The sequence below is a fragment of the Brassica napus genome, chromosome A10 (assembly GCF_020379485.1).
Source record: "Brassica napus cultivar Da-Ae chromosome A10, Da-Ae, whole genome shotgun sequence".
NCBI lineage: Eukaryota > Viridiplantae > Streptophyta > Magnoliopsida > Brassicales > Brassicaceae > Brassica > Brassica napus.
In genome coordinates, this window is record NC_063443.1 from 8,248,075 (window position 1) to 8,270,729 (window position 22,655).

The 22,655-nt window shown below is 34.1% G+C and overlaps 2 protein-coding genes across 2 annotated transcripts; both read right to left on the reverse strand.

The window, feature by feature from the left end:
* Positions 1–349: 349 nt before the first annotated feature.
* Positions 350–2,484, reverse strand: LOC106444767 (F-box protein At5g52880-like). The gene is made up of 6 exons (XM_048742771.1): positions 2,191–2,484; positions 1,370–1,524; positions 1,209–1,296; positions 997–1,127; positions 751–899; positions 350–657 (listed from the first exon to the last, which is right to left on the reverse strand). Exons 1-6 carry the CDS (start codon positions 2,418–2,420, stop codon positions 559–561), a joined length of 852 nt encoding a protein of 283 aa, XP_048598728.1. The 5' UTR covers positions 2,421–2,484; the 3' UTR covers positions 350–558.
* A 16,493-nt stretch (positions 2,485–18,977) lies between these two features.
* LOC106436846 (F-box protein At5g52880) lies at positions 18,978–21,571 on the reverse strand. The gene is made up of 6 exons (XM_013877790.3): positions 21,290–21,571; positions 20,346–20,500; positions 20,005–20,092; positions 19,775–19,905; positions 19,530–19,678; positions 18,978–19,421 (listed from the first exon to the last, which is right to left on the reverse strand). Exons 1-6 carry the CDS (start codon positions 21,460–21,462, stop codon positions 19,389–19,391), a joined length of 729 nt encoding a protein of 242 aa, XP_013733244.2. The 5' UTR covers positions 21,463–21,571; the 3' UTR covers positions 18,978–19,388.
* Positions 21,572–22,655: the final 1,084 nt, after the last annotated feature.

Here is a 22,655-nt window from a genome sequence, read left to right on the forward strand (position 1 = left end):
ATATATTGGAACATCAATTTTTTTAAAACATCCTATATTTAGAAACAGATGAAGTACATCTGATTAGAATTATCAGAGTGGATGAATGAATTCTTTTATGTTTCTTTTTTCCTTTGTATCTGCGTTTCTTTACTTTAAAACTGGTAATTTTTATTTGCAGTTTCCATTAATTAGTCACTGCTAATAATATACCCATTTCAAAATCTCAAATTAGTTTTTTTGTTACTTTTTTCTATGAGTAAATTGGCTTAAAACCCAAAAAAATGGTGAAAAAATGGTAAAATTAGCAATCTATGATAAGATAAGTTTTGTGTCTATCAACGAAAATACCATGGCGTAAGATTTAGGGTAGTGGGGAAAAAATTGGGTATACGAAATACAATTTCACAAATATATTCATATTAACAGATGGGGCCCAAGACCCACAAGAGCCTACAAGCCCAAGGAAGAAAGAGATGTTTGCTGTTTTGTCTCTTACTGAAATACTAACTCAGAATACGAAGGTGCATATGAGTAAAAGAGTTTACACAGATATGATAGTTTGGTAAAGATACGAAGCTACTGTAGCGTAGGATAAGCCCATAGTCCACGAACAGCCTCATCCTCCGAATCACTTTCATCAGACGAACTCGTTGTCCCCAGTAAATAGTTAACAACCTGTGAAGAAACAAAACCCCCAAAGGCATATATAGATAACTTGCGCTACAAGAGCCACGAGAAACATTTCTTGAAGGAGAAAAAAGCTTATACCTCGTGAGTTAACATGAGGTCGAGTGGCTTCTTGCCTGATTTCAACCGACATTGTTTCTTCGGACATCTCAAGTTGTCGTGCCAAACAACGGAGTCGCAGTAACTGCAGTATCCCCGACCAGATCTTAACATCTTTGATGATTTATACACTGCACGGTTACGCAAAGCAAATGCATACTTTACGAATTGTACATAAAGAAAGCGTTTAAAAAAAAAAAAAAAAAAGAGCGAAGATAAAACCCTTACAGATATATTCGTTCTTAAAGGCTTCTCTCCAGTCAATACCGGGATAAATATGAATCAAGACTTTGTGACTAAAGTGAAGATCAAATAGTGAACGCCACAGAGAGCCTTCAGACGTTGCTTGGTTCCATGAGCTACAAGAATAATAACATATAAGTAAAAAAGAAAGAAAAAGACTCTGCAAAAAAATATACTACAGGAGGAAGTAGTAGTACCGAGAGACTTGGGATGAGGAGAGTAAGGAATATAAATCAAGGAAACTGAAGATATGAACAAAGATATCTTGTGGAAGTGAAGGCAAATCTGGGGGAAAAAGAGGGATAATCTCAGGGTAATTAAAGAGGAGATTTACAGAAAGATAAGTAGAAAAACATACCTATATGTTCGTCATGGCTCTTAGTGCGTCTCTTAAGTGCTACTTTTGCCTGCTTAAACTCTACAATGGCTAAGTTCTTCTTCTGTTTAGGGAATGCTGATTCCACGCTCTTCACGAGAAGGTTAGCCGCTGAAACAGCAGCTGATGTGTTCATCCTAAATGAGAAACATCAATATAAATACATAAGCTGAAGCTGTTAGATAGAGGAGATGAAACATAGATTTCATGAAACCGAGAGATAGAATAAAGTGCACTTGATGAGTAGTCTGTCTCATTGTCAGATTCAAAGAAACAGAACATTCTAGCTTTATTAACAAGCAAATCGACGAAGCAAATGCTAAACGACAACGCATATGCAAAGAATCAATGAAGCCTGTAATCTATTACTGGTATTGAAATAAAGCCATTCGAAGAACAACTCCCTAAAAACCACAAACTAAGGCTTATTCCTCTGCTTCATGCTTGGCTGCTATTCTAGAATCAAAGACAGTTGCCAACTTTGGTTTGCTTTTTCTAACAACATATAAAGGAACCATAAGACTGAATCTTGTTCTGCTTCTTCAGGACAAAGCAAAGTTGCTAAAGTGTTATGTTTTAGAAAAAAAAAAAAACAACATTCTACCCTTTTTAAACAAAACATTTATTCTTGCAAATTATATAATAACCAATCAGACTCGATCATCTACTTGAGGGTTGGCTGAAAGTTCAAAACTTTGGGTATTTACTTATCATAATTGAGATGAATTTTTATACAGAAAAAAAAAAAACATACCCAAATCATCAATGAGTTCACATTTCAGAGATGTAGAAGAAAAGCTTACTCAGGAAGAAGACGAAAGGCGGAGAGACAATCTCGAAAGATGAAAGCTTTGAGGTCTTTGGGTAATTGAGAGTAACCAAGATCTATAATGGAGCTCAGTTCATTGCAAGCAAATGGGTAGAGATGATTATTCGAGAGGGCTTCTGCTACCTTTAGATTTTGGTATCTCTTCGTATATTTTTCTTGAATCATCGTCTGGGGTTTGCTTTGATCATCTATCCCAGGTTTCATGTTTTGCGCAATTATTGTTCTCTTTTCTGCAGGCCTGGGAATTTAATCGAAGCCCGCCGGGCCCGCCCCATTTGACCCGCCACGGGGGTGCGGATCGAGCGTTTTGAAAAAATCAAGTCGCGGGTGCGAGTGCGGGCTAAAACTATTTTCTGCGGGGCAGGTACCGCCAAAATGCAAAATAAAATAAAAAATAATTTTTTTTTGAAAAATACGATTTTTTTTAGAAAAATAATTATTTAAAAAATAATAATTAAATTTTTTAAAAATAATTAAAATTTTTAGAAAAATAATATAAATAATTATTTATAAATATATTATTTTATAGAAAAACTAACTAAATAATTATTTTTTTAATTAAAAATATAATCCGCGGGTCCCGCGATTTACCCGCAAAATAAAGTGGGGCTGGTGCGGATATTGGTTTATTTCTTTGCGGGTTGAGCATATCAAAATTTTAACTAAAAAAAAAGAATCGATCCGCGAGGTGGCGGATCGTGCGAGGCGAATTGACCCGCGAACCCAGACTTACTTTTCTGACAATTTGGTTTATCAAACCGGTACCAGTTGAGTATAGTTTTTTTTGTTTTGTTTTGGATCAATATCTAAATCTTGCCTCGTATAAAAATTATGTAACCAAATATTGTGCAACAATTTTACCAACAAAACTAATGAATATTTGGAACAAAGAAAGGTTGTGTTATTTAGTTCCCTGAGACGGATCAGATATTTAGAATATTTTGAGATATCCGGATCCGTAAAATTGCTATTCGGATCCGGATCCGGGCTCTCCGGATATCCGAGGTTAGGATATCCTGACTGAAATCCGAATACCCGCGGATGTCTAGATCCTGATCCTTTTTTAAAAAATTAAAAATTAAATTAAAAACTAGCTAATTAAAATGATTTATTTATTTAGCCTATTAATTTTTTTAAATGAAAAATTATTGTAAATGAATAAAAAAAATTAAAAATCATTATTTTATATAAAAATTATATATAGTATACATATATAAATATAATTAAATTTTAAATAAATAGTAAGTTCGGATTCGGATATCCGGACCTAAAATTTCATTATTTGGATCCATTGAATCCCTAAAATGAAGATCAAGATCCGGATCCGGACCCCCCGGATATCCGTTTTTCAGATCGGATCGGAGCAAATCTCAGATCGGATAACGGATCTCGGATATAAGTTCTATGCCTAATGATGGCCACTATAAATATAATTTTATAAAATATTTTAGATATATTTGTAATTTGATTTTTTATAAAAATATTATATATATATATATTTAATTATTATTCATAAAATAAAATAACACCAATTATTTTCTATTTTTATCCATCAGTAAAAAAATTAGCCATAAATAAAAGATCTAATCAAAGTTAAATTTGAGTATAATTTTTTAGGTATTTTCCTTACTATTAAAATAAATAATTCAACAACTAATTTATAGAGAAAAATGGTCTATTTGGACTTGAACAATTTTCATCATGTTAAATATGACTCGAACAAAAGTCTATTGATGAAATATGATCTCATCATAATTCTAATTCAAACTAGGCGAACTCGTAACTATAAAACCAAAAAAAGAAGATTTTGATTAGCTTAGAGTTAATCAACCGTAAAAGGTGTATGAGTCAGTTATCACTATGACATGATAAAGTTTCAATAGCTTAACAAAATGAAGTTGTTTTGCCTATTGACGCAAACAACGTCGTTTTGTGTCGTCTTTAAATAACATCTTACCTCTTCTTCCCCATTTTGTTCGACATAAACCAACAAAGACTCTAAAATTGTGAATTCGATATTGTATAAACTCAGTGTTAATGTGCTCGTGAAGGTAATTTATAATCATCTTTATGTATGTTTATAACTGATCGAACATGCATTGATGGACACGACTTTGTTTGATTGTGATGGAGTTTTCAATTGGAGAAATGGGAGATCGAGGAAAAGGTATTCCTAGAGCTGTAGACGTAAAGACGCTATGGTGATGAGGAGAGTGCTGTTCGTTTGGTTGCCGCAGCCATCTGCGGCTGTGGCTGCGGCTGCGTCAATTTTTTTTTTCAAATCTTGTTCGTGCTGTTACTGCGTTTAGACGCTGCGTCCAAACGCTACGTCTGGTGTCTACAAAATCTGGACGCCAGAATTATCAGCGACTGAGTAAAAAAAAACTGCGTTTACTTACTGTATGTACGATTTTACCCTTGACCTAATTCATTATTTGCAAAAAACATAACTAATAGACGCAGTTGCTCTATCTTTTTTCAATAAACACATCTCAAACTCCATTGACGCATCTCAAGCTCTGACGAACTCCATGATGCATCTTCGAGCTCCAACATCTCTGAGTTCTCTCTCGATCTACCCATCTCCGAGCTATCTCTCTCTTTGTGGTAACTTTCTCTGTTTGGTTTAACTCTCTCTCGATCTACCCATCTCCGAGCTATCTCTCTCTTTGTGGTAACTTTCTCTGTTTGTTTTAACTCTCTCTCTCTCTGAGCTCTCTCTCTCTCTCTCTTTGATAGTTGGTCTCTGTTCTAAACATTGAACATATCAGATTCACACTCTTTTAACGACCCTCAGACCCTCTCAAGGTTAATCTTAAGGTATGTTGGTCTGGGTTGTTTTTGCCATGTCTTGATGTTTCCTTGTCTGTTTTTCTCTTATGATTATTGTTCTTTGTAAACATGCACTTGCTTATTGCTTATTGTTCTTTGTAAACCACTAATGAGCATCTAGTATGAACGTTCATTTGATGTTGGTCTTATCTTCACTATCATATGGCATCTTTGGACTGCATTAGGGCTTGTGTTGAAACAACTTGTGCAGTTAACATCAACGGTTTCAATGTCATGATATGAGTTAGTCTTTCTTTATTTTTGTTTGGTTTTATTTGGGTAAACTCCCGAACAGCTTCGTATGTTCTATAGCTTTGTTATGATCGTGCTCTTTCAAGTCGATAGAGTTGTTTGTTCAATGACTTCTTACGTGAACTTTTAATGTTGTGTAGGAAAAACCACTTGCAGAGTAAGAACCTCATTGACCTCAATGAGCTTCTTAGAGAGTTTGACTTTGACTATTTGCAGCTGCCTATCGCTCTATAGCTTGGTCAGTGGTAATTGACTATGTTCTGAGTGGAAGTGTTTTTGATTCCGTGTTTATGCAAATGAATGATGAGATTTTGATTGATTAGTTGATAACCTACTGAATGTTTGGTGTACGAGTGTTATGTTATTGCTTCTTCTTTCTTAGCTTCTTTCTTAGGTTTGTGTAATTGGTTTCTCTGATGGGTTTGTATAAGATCTTCTGTGTTCTGGTTATTAACGTTTTAGCTTGATATAATCTGATGGGTTTGTTGGTTACTCTCATTTTAGCTTGATATAATCTGATAGCTTGATTTTGGAACCTCTAGACTAAGCACTGTCTTTAATCTCTTGAGGTTATATCCTTGCAGGCTCTCTCGTCTCAAGCTCACACTCTCAAGTTCAGACCCTCTCAAGTTCAAGAGGTTTTGGCTGTTGTGTTAATAAGAATGATTCACTGAGTATTCTAGAATGAGCTGGATGTTACACAAGTTATAATCTCATTTGTTTTGCGTGTAATGGGCTTGTTGTTGATTTGTTAACAAATTTCGTGTTGCTGGTGTAATAACAATCTCCTTTTGATGGCTTTGTAGATACTTGAAAGATGGATATTGGAAGATGAAGATGGTGATTATGATGATGAACTTGGTTTATTTGATGTGGCTATTGGTGAGAGATTGAGTCAAAGAACAGATTGAGGAGCAGGATGGCGTTATGTTCAACAACTTATGTATGAATCCGATCAGCAATGTTATGACATTCTTCGAATGAATCAAATAAATTTTGAAGCTTTGTGCAAGATCGTAACTGAGTGATATGGATGGAAAGAGTCTCACAATGTCTACATTGAGAATCTATTGCGATGTTTCTCGAGGTTGTTGGTCAAGTTAAGACGAAGCGGGATATTAGTTCAAGGTATCAAAGATCATTGGATACGGTACAAAGGAAGCTTGATGATGTCTTGAGTGCTCTTCTCAAGTTTGTAGAGGATACACTAAGACCACAAGAAAGCGAGTTTACAAGAGTTAATCCGGTTTTGAGGAATGATGATCGGTATTGGCCTTATTTCAGAGATTGTATTGGAGCACTTAATGGAACTCATGTCCTGGTACTCCCTCCAAGTCAAAATGCAGAAGCATACAAGGCAGAAAGCAAGATCCTACAATGAATGTTCTTGCTATATGTAACTTCGATATGAAGTTCTTATATGCATATCTCGGTGTACCTGGTAGAGCACATGATACCAAGGTTTTGACTCATTGTGCGAGGAATGAGGCTTCTTTCCCACATCCTCCTCCTGAAAAGTATTATCTAGTTGACTCTGGATATCCGACCAGGACAGGCTATCTTTGTCCGCATCGTAGTATGCAATAGCATATTGGTCAGTTTGCTAGAGGAGGACCACCGGTTAGTGCAAGGGAGTTGTTCAACCGAAAGCATTAAGGTCTGCAATCAGTGATTGAGGGGAAATTTGGAGTATGGAAAGCAAAATTGAGGATTTTGGATCGTAAGCATTCAAAGTATGATCTTGTCAAGTGGATTAAGCTGGTGACAACGACGATGGCGCTACACAACTTCATGCGTGTACCGTCATGTCTAAAAAAGTGGAAGATGTACAGAAGATGAACTCGTCAGCTATACTATATACGGTGGAAGAGAGTTATAATATAGTATGTTTTCTTTAGTGTTACTATTTATATAATGTTACTATACTATTTCAGATATAGTCTCCTCTCACTCTTGTATTTCTATGCTATAACTATGAAAATGAACAATCTGTTGTGACCTTTAGTTTCTACATTTCTTTATTTCTTCATGTTCATTAATAAATAATAAATATTTTTCATGTCTATTTTTATTTAATTATTGTAAATAATTACTCGTTCATTGATCAGTGGTAGAACACGTCAAATTACCAAACTAAATAGTATGAACTCGTTATTGTATTTCTATACATACGCAAGAAATGGAATAACACTTACATTTCTACTGATATTGACAAACATATATACTTCTTGTTACTCCAACTCAATCACCTACACATGTACGATGGGTACTACTATCACTATCGGTTGTTTGACAAATTCATTCTATACTACTAGTTTACAAGTCCAAGTCTATCCTATAATTCATACTTATAAAGTATAGTTTAATATTATATAATATTATGTACTAGTTTCAGAGTTTGATAATTGGGTTAGGTTTTATATTTATGTTTAGGGTTCAGTAAGTAGAGTTTAAGGTTTAGTATTTAGATGGAGGGGTGATGTTTAGGGTTTAGTATTTAGGAGTTGGATTTTGGAATAAAGTTTAGTATTTAGGAGTTGTGAGTAGATTTGGAGTCCTATGATAACGACATGATATAGAAAACTCGGATGGATACTTATGTGGTAAACAACGTGTGGTGTTGGTGTCTTTACGTGGTGTTATAATTAATAGTTGAGTTTTACAACCGACCATGTCATCTATTTTTTTTTCTCTTCCATAGGTTACTTGCAAAAGATGAAGGTATAACCGGCTGAAAAAAGGTTAAATGTTAGTTAGTTAATTATGTCAAAATCAATGTCATATACTTAATTCTTATTTTCATTTTGGTAATTTAGCAAATAAATCTATTTTTAAATCATGATTCACATGGCAGCTGGAGGAAAAAGTAATGCTAAATTGGCATCTTGTGAAAAAGGGTGTTTCGCTTTATTAATATAGACTTCGTAATTGGCTATTTTGAGGGGTTGATCTTTATATGCCTCTTTATTAGAAGTATGTTCATATTAATTATTTTACCAATTAAATGGTGATGACTTAAATTCAGAGTTTATTAAGCTTTGGTCAAAGTATAATCTAAAGTTTGGTTTAGAAAGTAAAATTGTGTATGAGGTGCTTTTGTGAAACTTATTGGGGGGGGGGGGGGGTAATTAACTAATTGTGACCAATAACTTCAAACTGAAATTATTAGAAATTTATAATTGGCAAATATTAGCACAAGATGCTACATGGTATTTAATTGTGGAAAATAATTAATACCATTTCACTAATGTTCAAATGTAATTAGGTAAGAAAATCTTTCTTTGTGTATTTCTTTTGACTATTATTGTTTATAGAAATAAATTGGTGGATTATGTTTTTTTCTATAATTGACAAGGAAAACATATTTTATGTTGACTACACAATCTCTATATATAATTATCCTATACAAAGAAAAATCAGAAAATCAAGAAAATACATACAAATGGCTATCACCAACAAAATTTCAATCGCATTTGTTCTTACTATCCTTTGTGTCACATCTGATGTTCATTGTAATACATATGCTAGCCCTCCTACTCATTGTGCTCCATCTGCTAGCCCTTCTGGTAATAACTTACTATATTACCCCTACTTGTTAAATATGTACATTATTTATCCTTTTTATATGAATCTATATGTTGTATTAATGATTATTACTATTATATATGTGGTGAAATAGATGAGGGTCAAGAAATAAAATGCTTCACGTATAATCAGTGTGCATTTTGGAAGTCAGGGGAGAGACTCTGCGATGGTATGTGTAGACGTATGGATCAATATTTATATGGCAGTTGTGCTACTAAGAACAAATGTTGTTGTTACTAAGCATGCATCAAATATGAAATAATTTGATCACATGTAATGGTATCTGCATAAAATAATAAAATAATTATTCTTCATAAATGGTTTAAAATCAATGAGAAAGATTGAGATCATAAAAGAAAATGGTAACAGTTGGAAGTCAAATTATAAACAATAAAATCCATAAGTACCACAAGAGCTAACGAATGAATCATGAACATGGATGACAGTCTAATGGTCACATTAGCTAGCTTCCTCACAACAGACTCGAAGCCTTGACATGTCCATCGCTTAACGAATAAGAAATCTACAAAGGGCCTTAAGTTAAAAACTATATTAATGGGCTCTTAGTTAATAGTTTACTAGGTGGATTGTCCACACATGTTGTGCAGGCTTTAATATAATTTTTAGATTTATAGTTATATTTGTATTATTTATATTTCCTCATATAGGAATAGCATATATTATGTTTATGTAATTATATGAATGCTTAGATAACTGATTATCTCTCTCTTTTTTTATCGCTCATTTTGTTTCTCTTTGTATATACCATATAAAAATACAAAAATATTTTAATTTCAAATTTTCATTAAAAAAAGTCTTGAAGACTTAAAAATTTATTTTTAAATTTGCAATGAATATTGAAGAACTGTTATAAATAATTAAAACTATTAAAAATCTCACATTAAAAGTTTTGTTATCACGAATATACAGTTTTTGTTATAGAAGATAAATATTCTCATAAAACCATATGACTACTAAGTTACATTTAATAGATATCCATATTAAATATATGTAAATATCATTTAAATTTTTTAAATCCATACAAAATATATAATAGTGATTGTTTAGATATATTATCATAAATGATTATAAAAAAAAATTGATATGATTGCATTGACAACAATTTAATTATATACGTAATAGTTAATTGTTTTTCAATTATTGATTATTTTGTTAATTTTAGAATATGTAAAACGTAAAATAAATAATAGTACGTAAAAATAATTTTTATATACAATGTTCATTCCGCGCAAGACGTAGATCTTAAATTAGTAGCAAAACATAATATATCAATTATTTGTTATTATTACGTAAATGATGAAGCATCATGTATCAAAGAAAACGCACAGAAATCATATTATATTTTGCTACTAATTTAAGCTGAAATTAGCTAATTGTGACCAATAACTTCAAACTGAAATTATTAGAAATTTATAATTGGCAACTATTAGCACAAGATGCTACATGGTATTTAATTGTGGAAAATAATTAATACCATTTCACTAATGTTCAAATGTAATTAGGTAAGAAAATCTTTCTTTGTGTATTTCTTTTGACTATTATTGTTTATAGAAATAAATTGGTGGATTATGTTTTTTTCTATAATTGACAAGGAAAACATATTTTATGTTGACTACACAATCTCTATATATAATTATCCTATACAAAGAAAAATCAGAAAATCAAGAAAATACATACAAATGGCTATCACCAACAAAATTTCAATCGCATTTGTTCTTACTATCCTTTGTGTCACATCTGATGTTCATTGTAATACATATGCTAGCCCTCCTACTCATTGTGCTCCATCTGCTAGCCCTTCTGGTAATAACTTACTATATTACCCCTACTTGTTAAATATGTACATTATTTATCCTTTTTATATGAATCTATATGTTGTATTAATGATTATTACTATTATATATGTGGTGAAATAGATGATGGTCAAGAAATAAAATGCTTCACGTATAATCAGTGTGCATTTTGGAAGTCAGGGGAGAGACTCTGCGATGGTATGTGTAGACGTATGGATCAATTTTTATATGGCAGTTGTGCTACTAAGAACAAATGTTGTTGTTACTAAGCATGCATCAAATATGAAATAATTTGATCACATGTAATGGTATCTGCATAAAATAATAAAATAATTATTCTTCATAAATGGTTTAAAATCAATGAGAAAGATTGAGATCATAAAAGAAAATGGTAACAGTTGGAAGTCAAATTATAAACAATAAAATCCATAAGTACCACAAGAGCTAACGAATGAATCATGAACATGGATGACAGTCTAATGGTCACATTAGCTAGCTTCCTCACAACATACTCGAAGCCTTGACATGTCCATCGCTTAACGAATAAGAAATATACAAAGGGCCTTAAGTTAAAAACTATATTAATGGGCTCTTAGTTAATAGTTTACTAGGTGGATTATCCACACATGTTGTGCAGGCTTTAATATAATTTTTAGATTTATAGTTATATTTGTATTATTTATATTTCCTCATATAGGAATAGCATATATTATGTTTATGTAATTATATGAATACTTAGATAACTGATTATCTCTCTCTTTTTTTATCGCTCATTTTGTTTCTCTTTGTATATACCATATAAAAATACAAAAATATTTTAATTTCAAATTTTCATTAAAAAAAGTCTTGAAGACTTAAAAATTTATTTTTAAATTTGCAATGAATATTGAAGAACTGTTATAAATAATTAAAACTATTAAAAATCTCACATTAAAATTTTTGTTATCACGAATATACAGTTTTTGTTATAGAAGATAAATATATTCATAAAACCATATGACTACTAAGTTACATTTAATAGATATCCATATTAAATATATGTAAATATCATTTAAATTTTTTAAATCCATACAAAATATATAATAGTGATTGTTTAGATATATTATCATAAATGATTATAAAAAAATATTGATATGATTGCTTTGACAACAATTTAATTATATACGTAATAGTTAATTGTTTTTCAATTATTGATTATTTTGTTAATTTTAGAATATGTAAAACGTAAAATAAATAATAGTACGTAAAAATAATTTTTATATACAATGTTCATTCCGCGCAAGACGTAGATCTTAAATTAGTAGCAAAATATAATATATCAATTATTTGTTATTATTACGTAAATGATGAAGCATCATGTATCAAAGAAAACGCACAGAAATCATATTATATGCAAGAATCAACATTAAACTTTGAACAAATTGCCAAAACGGAATAGAAAAACAAGTACATTGTCCCTTTGCTATAAATGTTTTTTGGTCAAATTTGGACTTAGATACCCCTGATCAACTTTAAAAACTCATATCAATTATTTTAAGAATCAGAAATATATAGAAAAATAGACAAAATGTATATAAACAAGAGACAAACATATGAAAAATACTTTGGTTGAATAAATATTTGTGGAACACAATTTCATATTTTGGTCTACCGATAGAAGAAAACATAATCTAGTGTCTACGAGGATGTAGATTGCATATTCTGTTAACTACGTGAATATCTGTAACTAGCATGGTAGAATTGAACGACTACTATTTCTTTTATATATGAACTACGGTAGACATGGTAGAATTAAACGACTACCATATCTATTATTTCTGAACTACAGTAGATTTGATTAACTATTATTTCCTAACATATCTACAGAGGCGAAATGACAAATTCTGCCATGTTGCATGACTCTGCCATAATATGATTTCATAATCTACCACATTCCTTTATTCTTCGGACAACGTAATGTATGTTCTACGAATTTCGAATTGTATATTTTCCTTAAATGTCTCCAAAATCTGTTAAGAGAATATATTCTAAATCTATTTTCCTTAAATTTCTCGTGTTTTCCAAGTACATTTAAAAAAAAAAAAATCGTGGTCTTCTTCTTGGTGAGAGGATTTTGATTTTTTTTACATCCAAAAATTTTGAATTTTTTGTTGAACAAGATGCATATCTATGCTTCTTGTGGGTTGTGGAAATTTGATCCCCTTAAAGGATGGTGATTTGCGGTTGATAAGAACAAACGAGGTAGAGTACTGTACATGGAATTGACAAGTTCCTTTGAAGACCTAAGGCGTATGGCTTTTGAAGATTTTGGAATTGACCAAAACCTTGTCGAGCTTGAGTTAAGCTACTTACCTATGGAGTTAATTGGTTCAATAGACTGTCCCCCCAGTTATCATTGAGAGTGATCGGCAAGTCAAAATATTTCTTACATATGTACGTGGAAAAGCTTCTACAAGGTTGTGTGTGTCTACTTCACCTATCTGCAGTGGAAACAACGGCAACATTGGGGTTGATAATGAGAAATTTAACTCACCTTTCAGAGAGCAAGGTGAACCTTCCTCGTTTCCACCTCGAGATGACAATGTTAGTTCATCTGAATCAAGCAAGGATGTTGAAGATAATTCTAACTCAAACGGCTATGAAGAAGATGATCTTCTCGCCATAAGTGCAAAAGAAGACGATAGTGGAAAAAGTGTTCGGTTTTCTTTGATGGATGTTGTGAAGAGGGGTGAAACGTTTCAAAACAAAACCATGTTGAAAGCAGCTTTGGAAATGTCAGCAATGAAGCATAACTTCGATTACATAGTTGTGAAATCTGACAGAAAACTATATTACATATATAATTAAAGATCACTTGTATGTTTTTTGCTTGTGTGTGGTTGGACTTGTATGTTGACCTTCTCAACTTGTGTTTCAGTTCCCTCTTTGAATAAGCATTTAGGCAACTGATTAATCGTCATACCTGTGAACAATGAAAGAAACACAATCACTACAGTCAATATTCATAAAACAAATGCATCATAATACAATTCACAAGATAAAACAAGAGTTACAAGAGATCGGTTGCTACAAAAATAAATTAACCAAAGCTCAAAAAAGTAGGAAACTTTGATAAGTAAACACAACAAACTATGAGTTCTAACATTTAAAATTTATTAGGTAAAAAACATTTGATAGAAATAGTTTTAAATTTTATAAAAAAAATCTAATGTATATATGTAAATATATATTCAAATAGAAACGGTAATAGAAAAATAATTAAAATTGTGGCAAATCCCAAGTATTAATAATATAAAGAGTTAAAAAAGATATATAAGTTTAAATGGAAAGAGTATCAATAGAGTTAATTTTGTAGAAATTATACATAATTCACCCAAAATATTCATATAAACAGATAGGCCCATGAGCGCAACAAGCACAAGCAAGAGACGTTTGCTATTAGAGTAGATTATGAAATGTATAGTTGGTTTAATATAAACCAACATCTAACCGAGTAAACCGGTTCATTATGTATATATATAAACAGAGCATTCACTCTGTAACAGAATAACAGAATCATTTTATCTATTTTATCGTCTTCTTCAATTCCTCTAACATGGTATCAGAGCGCTGAGCTCAAACTCAGCTCTCGATCTTCGTTTCCGCATTCATACACTCCGATCAATCGATCTTCTTCCGCATTGCTCACTTTCTGATCTATCGATTGCTTATTTCGGATCATTCCGTCACGATTGAGCTCCGATATGGTCACTCTCCATCGATCTTCTCGCTGTGGCACTCGTGTTGCTACATCGGCGACGAAACCGGCGACTACATCAAGAAGACGATCTATTCCGACGACTTCTGATTCCAATCCACCTATTCCGATGAATCTACCGCCGTCTTCATCTATTCCGGTGAATCTACCGCCATCTTCATCTATTCCGGTAAATCTACCGCCTACTTCATCCATTCTGATGAACGCTATTCCTATTCCTGGCTTATCTACTGAGTTGTTCAACTTTGATGGAATCCAATACTCTCCGTATTACCTGACGAATGGAGATAACCCTGGATCTTCCATCATTTCAGAAACGCTCGATGGTATGAACTATAACACTTGGAATCTTGCCATTACTATTGCTCTTGATGCGAAGAACAAGCTATCTTTTGTGGATGGATCTCTTCCTCGACCACCTGAGAATCACCCTCATTTTAGGATCTGGTCACGCTGCAATAGTATGGTCAAATCTTGGTTATTGAACTCTGTTACCAAGCAAATCTATGGGAGCATACTACGTTTCAATGACGCATCTGAGATATGGAAGGATTTGATGACAAGATTCCGTATTACGAATCTCCCAAGATCTTATCAGCTCACGCAACAAATCTGGTCTCTCCAACAAGGCTCTATGGATCTTTCTACGTATTATACCAAACTCAAGACGCTTTGGGACGAGCTTGATGGAGCAGATTATGTTAAAACGTGTCACAACTGTGAGTGTTGCAAAGCCACTAACACGAAGACAGAGCATGCTAAGATCATAAAGTTTCTTGCTGGCTTAAACGAATCCTATTCACACGCTCGAAGTCAGATTATTATGAAGAAACACATCCCGGATCTTGCTGAAGTATACAACTTGCTGGATCAAGACTACGTCAGCGAAGCATCACTCCTATTACCAGTGCTTCTACGTATAACGTAGCTGCTGTCACTGATGGTTCTCAGGCGTCTGTTAATGCTATGCATTCGACTTCTCATCAACGACAAGCGAGGCCAATGTGCTCTCACTGTGGCTATTACGGTCACACAGTAGACAAGTGCTACAAAGTACATGGCTATCCTCCTGGATTTAAGTCAAAGCGAGCTGCTGCAGCTGACAAAGCATCTTCAGATGCGAAACCTTTGGTAGCAAACATGTCCTTGAATGAAACTCATACTAATGATTTCAATTCTACAGGTTTCGTGAATAGCCTTACCAAAGACCAAATCCAAGGAGTCATTGAGTACTTCAATGCTCACATGAACCTATCTCAGTCAGCTTCTGATATTCCTTCAACATCTGGTGGAACCATTACCGCTTTACCCGGTATGGCATTCTCTACTAAAACCTTATGTTTTGCTGGAATACTGCGATCTACTGGTCATGTTCTCTCATCAGAGTCATGGATTATAGATAGTGGTGCGACTCATCATGTGTGTCATGACAAAGGTCTATTTACCACCCTATCTGATAATATCAATAGATCAGTGAGTCTACCGACTGGTTTAGGAGTACAGATCATTGGGATTGGACAAGTGAAGTTGAATGAGTTCATGGTCTTGAACAATGTTCTGTTTATTCCAGACTTCAGATTAAATCTCTTAAGCGTGAGCCAATTGACAAAAGATCTTGGTTATCGAGTTGCTTTTGATGATGCCTCTTGTGTGATTCAGGATCTTACCAAGGGATTGACGATTGGTCAGGGTGAAGAGATATCGAATCTTTACGTACTGGACAAAGGCTCTCTTGGACGTTCAACACCTATTCAGTCTCCGCTTTATATGAACATTGTTGTAGATGCTTCTCTTTGGCACCACAGATTAGGACATCCTTCAATACAAAAGCTTGATTCAATAGCGAATGTATTAGGATTGTCACAAAGGAATAAATCAGTTTCTCATTGTGCAATATGTCCTCTTGCCAAACAGAAACATTTACCGTTTGCCTCTAATAATAACATGTGTACTGAAGCTTTTGAACTCATCCATATGACATCTGGAGACCGTTCTCAGTATCATCTGTTGAAGGATACATGTATTTTTTGACGATCGTTGATGATCATACCAGAGTGACTTGGGTCTATCTCTTACGCACAAAAGATGAGGTCCTTCGTGTGTTCCCGGAGTTTATAACTATGGTTGAGACGCAGTACAAGACTAAAGTTCGAGGAGTGCGATCAGATAACGCTAAGGAGCTGATGTTTACTGATCTATACAGAGCAAAGGGAATCAAAGCTTTTCACTCTTGCCCTGAAACTCCTCAACAAAACTCGGTGGTGGAGAGAAAACATCAGCACATATTGAACGTTGCTCGTGCCTTGATGTTCCAGTCCAAGTTGTCTTTGGAGTATTGGTCAGATTGTGTACTCACTGCAGTGTTTCTGATCAACAGACTACCTTCACCACTACTTCAAGATAAGTCACCATATCAACTACTACACAAGAAGAAGCCTAATTATTCAGAGATTAAAGTCTTCGGTTGCTTGTGTTATGTGTCTACGTCCTCAAAGAACAGACACAAGTTTCAACCACGATCAAGACCATGCTTATTCTTAGGCTATCCAGCCGGTTTCAAAGGATATAAAGTGATGGATCTTGATACAAATATAATCTCTGTGTCACGGAATGTTGTTTTCCATGAAGACATCTTCCCTTTCACGTGCTCTGAATCAGATCTTCATCATGATCTTTATCCAAATATTGATCCTGTAGTTGTGAATAAGACACACATAGCTTCTGATGTTCCCACGTCTGTTAACACAGAGATACCTGTGGTTGTAACTGATGAACCTGTGGTTGATAGTCAAATTCCTACAAAGGCAGAGAAAATATCAAAACGGACTTCTAAGCAACCGGCTTATCTTGAAGACTACTATTGTAACATGACTGCTGACAGAAGGATATAAGGCATACGTTTGTGAAGTTACCAAACATGTTGAGCCAACTTCATTCAATCAGGCAAAGAAGTTTGATGAGTGGATCAAAGCCATGAATGAAGAATTAATAGCTCTGGAGAGTACAAATACATGGACAGTGTGATCATTACCTCCTGGAAAACATGCAATAGGATGTCGCTGGGTGTATAAAGTCAAGTTAAATGCTGATGGCACCTTGGAGAGATATAAAGCTCGCTTGGTTGCAAAGGGTTATACACAACAGGAGGGGATAGACTTTGTTGATACATTCTCACCTGTGGCCAAGATGACTACTGTTAAGACTCTACTAGCTGTATCAGCTGCAAAACGATGGAGTTTAACACAACTTGACATCTCCAATGCCTTCCTTAATGGTGATCTAACTGAGGAAATCTATATGTCATTACCTCCTGGCTACACTCCTAAGGACGGTACAATGCTTCCTCCAAATCCGGTGTGTAAGCTCAACAAGTCTTTATATGGACTTAAACAAGCTTCAAGGCAATGGTTCCTCAAGTTCAGTGCGTCATTGCTTTCTCTTGGATTTCAATCTTTGCATTCTGATCACACCTTGTTTATCAGAAATGTGAATGGAAAGTATGTGGCTGTTCTAGTCTATGTAGACGACATTGTCATTGCCAGCAATGATAATGAAGTTGTGGATCAGCTAAAGGAAGATTTAAAGAAGCGCTTCAAGCTCAGAGATCTTGGACCTCTTCGATATTTTCTTGGTCTGGAGATAGCGAGAGCCAGTCAAGGAATCTATATCTGTCAACGTAAGTATGTTTTAGAACTACTTGATGAGACTGGTCTTCTAGCTTGTAAACCATCTACAATCCCAATGGATCCGAGTATCAAGCTTTGCATTGACAGTGGTGAACCCTTACTCAGTGATCCTGGTTTGTATCGGCGACTGGTTGGGAAGATGATGTACTTGACTATAACAAGACCGGATATCACCTTTGCGGTCAACAAGTTATGTCAATTCACTTCGGCTCCAACACAAATGCATCTCAAAGCTGCATACAAGGTATTACACTACCTCAAGGGAACTATTGGAAAAGGGATATTCTATAGTTCTACATCAGACTTGGTTCTAAAGGCTTTCACCGATGCTGATTGGGGCTCTTGTAAAGATAGTAGACGTTCTACTTCAGGCTTTTGTCTCTTTCTTGGACCTTCTCTAATAGCATGGAAGTCTAAGAAGCAAACTACTGTCTCACACTCGTCTGCAGAGTCAGAGTATCGAGCCATGGAACTTGCTGTTCGTGAGATAGTTTGGATTGTCAATCTTCTACGCGAGTTCACAGTTCATCAACATCAACCTGTGGCTTTCTTTTGTGATTCAACTGCGGCTATACATATCGCTAATAATGCAGTGTTTCATGAAAGAACCAAGTGTTTGGAGATTGATTGTCACATTGTTCGTGAGAAGATTTTGAAAGGCTTGATCAAGACACTACACGTTCGTACACACAATCAGTTAGCCGATGTCTTCACCAAGCCGCTCTATCCAGCTATCTTTCACACATTAATCAGCAAGATGTCATTCTCTTCGATCTACATGCCACCTTGAGGAGGGATATTAGAGTAGATTATGAAATGTATAGTTGGTTTAATATAAACCAACATCTAACCGAGTAAACCGGTTCATTATGTATGTATATAAACAGAGCATTCACTCTGTAACAGAATAACAGAATCATTTTATCCATTTTATCGTCTTCTTCAATTCCTCTAACATTTGCTGTTCTGTACTAAGTTGATAACTCTGAATGTGCATACGAGTAAGAAAGTTCACACACATAAAGGAATCCTCTCATTTATTAAAGGTTTTTTTGCTCAGCCAGCCCCTAACCATGTCATATTGGGTTAAGCTGTGAAACTATGGAGTAGGAATCCTTTCTGTGTGTTTCTTAGGATTAGCCCATAGTCCAGGACCGTCCCCATCGTCCGAATCACTTTCGACCGAGTCACTCTCAGTCGAACCACTGTCCACTGAATCACTTTCGTCCAAATTACTTTCATCAGACTAGCTAGTTATCCCCAGTAAATAGTTAACAACCTGTTAAGAAACAAAACCACCAAAAGCATATAAGATAATTTGTCCTACAAGTAACAAATAACAGACAAAAAGAAGTAAGAAAGTTTTAAAGGAGGAAAAAGCTTATACCTGGTGAGTTAAAATGGGGTCCAGTTGCTCCTTGCCTGATTCAAACTGACATTGTTTCTTCGGACATCTAAAGTTGTCATGCCAAACAAGGGTGTCACAGTAACTGCAATATCCGCGACCAGATCTTAACATCTTTGATAAATTATACACTGCAAGATTACGCAAAGCAAATGAATACTTTACAAATTTAAAGCAGTAATATACGAAAGAAAGAAGATAAAACCATGCACAAAAGAAGCCCGTACCAATGCATTCGTTCTTAAAGGCTTCTCTCCAGTCAAAACCGGGATGAATATGAGTCAAGACGTCGTGACTGAAGTGAAGATTAAAAAGTGATCGCCACAGAGAGCCTTCATGCGTTGCTAGGTTCCATGAGCTACAAACATCACATATAAGTAAGAAGAAGAAGAAAAAGAACAAAGCAAGCAAAAGAATCTGCAACGTGCAAATATACTACAGGACAAAGTAGTAGTACCGAGAGACTTGAGATGAGGAAATTAAGGATGATACATCAAGGAGACTGAAAATGTAAACAAGGACATCTTGTGGTAGTGAAGGTGTATCTGAAAAAAAAAAAAAGATTATCTCGGGCATTTTTCTTTAAATGACTAAGAGGTTCTATATCTAAAGCCCATACAACTTTTTTTTTAAGCCCATAACAACTCCATATACTTAGACAATGTTAAATTAATTATTCTACTAAGACAAATTTAACATGGTCAGATCCGAATCCAAGAGTTTTAGGGCCAATAGGCAAACTACTCGTTGGAGCGCTATTAAAGAGGAGATTCCCAGAAAGATAACTAGAAAACATACCTCTACTTTCCTCATGGCTCTTAGTTCGTCTCTTAAGTGCTACTTTTGCTTGCTTAAATTGTACAATGGCTAAGTTCTTCTTCTGTTTTGGAAATGCTGATTCCACGCTCTTCACAAGAAGGTTAGCGGCTGAAACAGCAGCTGTTGTGTTCATCCTAAATGAGAAAAACATATATAAATATAGAAACTGAAACTGTTGAGCAACACATCGGCAAAATAATTACTAGAGTCTCTCAAACATTTCATATTAATATAACTAATTACTGTAATTAAATTTAAAAATATCAGAAAAGGTGGATCAATCATAGATTCATAGACTGACACATTGCAGATGAAACATAGATTTCATAAAACAGCGACGTCGACTAAGAATCAAAAGTATTTGTGCTATACAAATAAGCTGCTCTTGATGAGTATCATCACATTAAAGGTTAAAAACTTGCGTTTTACGTTTACATCATCGCATTTATATTCAAGAAAACAGAACATTTGGCATCTTTAACAAAAAAAAAAATCATTCTGAAAAAATGCAAAAGAATCAGTGAAGTCATTTGAAGAACCAAACCCCAACACACACTAGTCTTAATCCTCTGCTTAATGATTGGCTGCTAGAACCAAACAAAGTTCCCAACTTTGGTTTTATTTTCAAGATTTCTCCAGCAACATATAGAGGAACCATAAGATTGAATCATCGTGAAGCACAAAGCAAAGTTGTTAAAGTATTTGTATTTATATTCAAGAAAGATAAAACATCCTACCCGTTTAAACAAAACATGTCTTTTTGCAAATTGTATATGAAAATAACCAAAGCATCTAAGCTAATCTCAACGATTCAATTACCATTAAACTCAATCCTCCACTTGAGGTTTGGCTGAAAGTTTCTAGCTTTGCTATTTACAAGGCATGAGAAAACACCTCCTAATCATCAGTGAAGAAAAACTTACTCGGGAAGAAGACGAAAAGCGGAGAGACAATCTTGGAAGATGAAGGCTTTGACATCTTTGGGTAAACGAGAGTAACCAAGATCTATCATGGAGATCAGTTCATTGCAAGCAAATGGGTAGCGATGATGATCGGATAGGCCATCTCCTACCATTAGATTTTGGTATCTCATCATATTCAAATATGTATGTTGTTGACTTCTCGTCTTCTCTAAGTTTTGATCTATCCGAGTTGCTGTTTGTGGGCTACTACTTTTTCTGTATTCTCATACCAACAACTCAATGTTGAAAAATGGAGATTTGTTTATATACGCAATCTTAACACATACTCCTTCCTTTTCACAAAGATAGACTTTTTAGTATTTTGTTATCATATTTTTTTTTGTTATCATATTAAGAAAACACATTAAGCTACTATAATAAATGTATAGTTTTCTGTAATTTTCAATTTTTAATGATTTTTAATCAATAGTAATTGAATAAAGTCAATTAATTTTCTTAAAATTTACAATTTTTTTATAAAAACATACAAAAATACATTTTTGTGAAAAAAACTTTTTTTTCTAAAAAGTCTATCTTAATGAAACGGATGAAATAATTTAAAAGAACCCTTTAGACCTTTTTTCTGACAACAAGAAATTAAAAATTAAAAACTAGTATAACTTTTGATATACGCGTTCTTCTTAAATCAATTTCTAGATTAACATTTCCGAATTAAAAAACTTAGCTTTCAGAAAGACTAATAAAGACTAAGAAAAGGTCAAAAAAGAAAAAAACTAAGAAGCCAATCATATTTGACTACATAAATAAAGATAAAGAAAGACTAAGTAGGTATTCTGTAAAGAGGTGAAGCATGTCATTCCAAAATACTAGATTATTGATTTCATGACAAATAAAAGTGTTGCCAAGATCGACACAAACACATTTTCGGGTAACGCAGAAAAGAAGTAGTGGAACTGGTCAGGCCGTACGTGGACTAGCCCAGTCCAATTCATTTTAAACAGATTATGGACGCGCTCAATTAGTAAATGGTCCAACTGGACAACAATCAAATGGACAATATGTATCTAGAGGCCTTCCATGATTTTGAGAAGAAAACATAGTTTTATAGTTTTGGCGGGAAATACAGTTTTGGAGGAAAACATAACTTTACCATTTCAGCAAGAAAATGTAGTTTCACGGTTTCGGCGGGAGAAAATAAAATTTTGGGTTTGACGGAAAAACATAATTTTACGCTTTTGGCAGGAAAAATAGTTTTAAGGTTTTGACGGGAAAACTTAATTTTACGGGCCTGACAGGAAAACATAATTTTAGGCTTTGACGAAAAAAACGTAATTTTCGAATTTGGAACATTTTTTTGTTCTGTTTT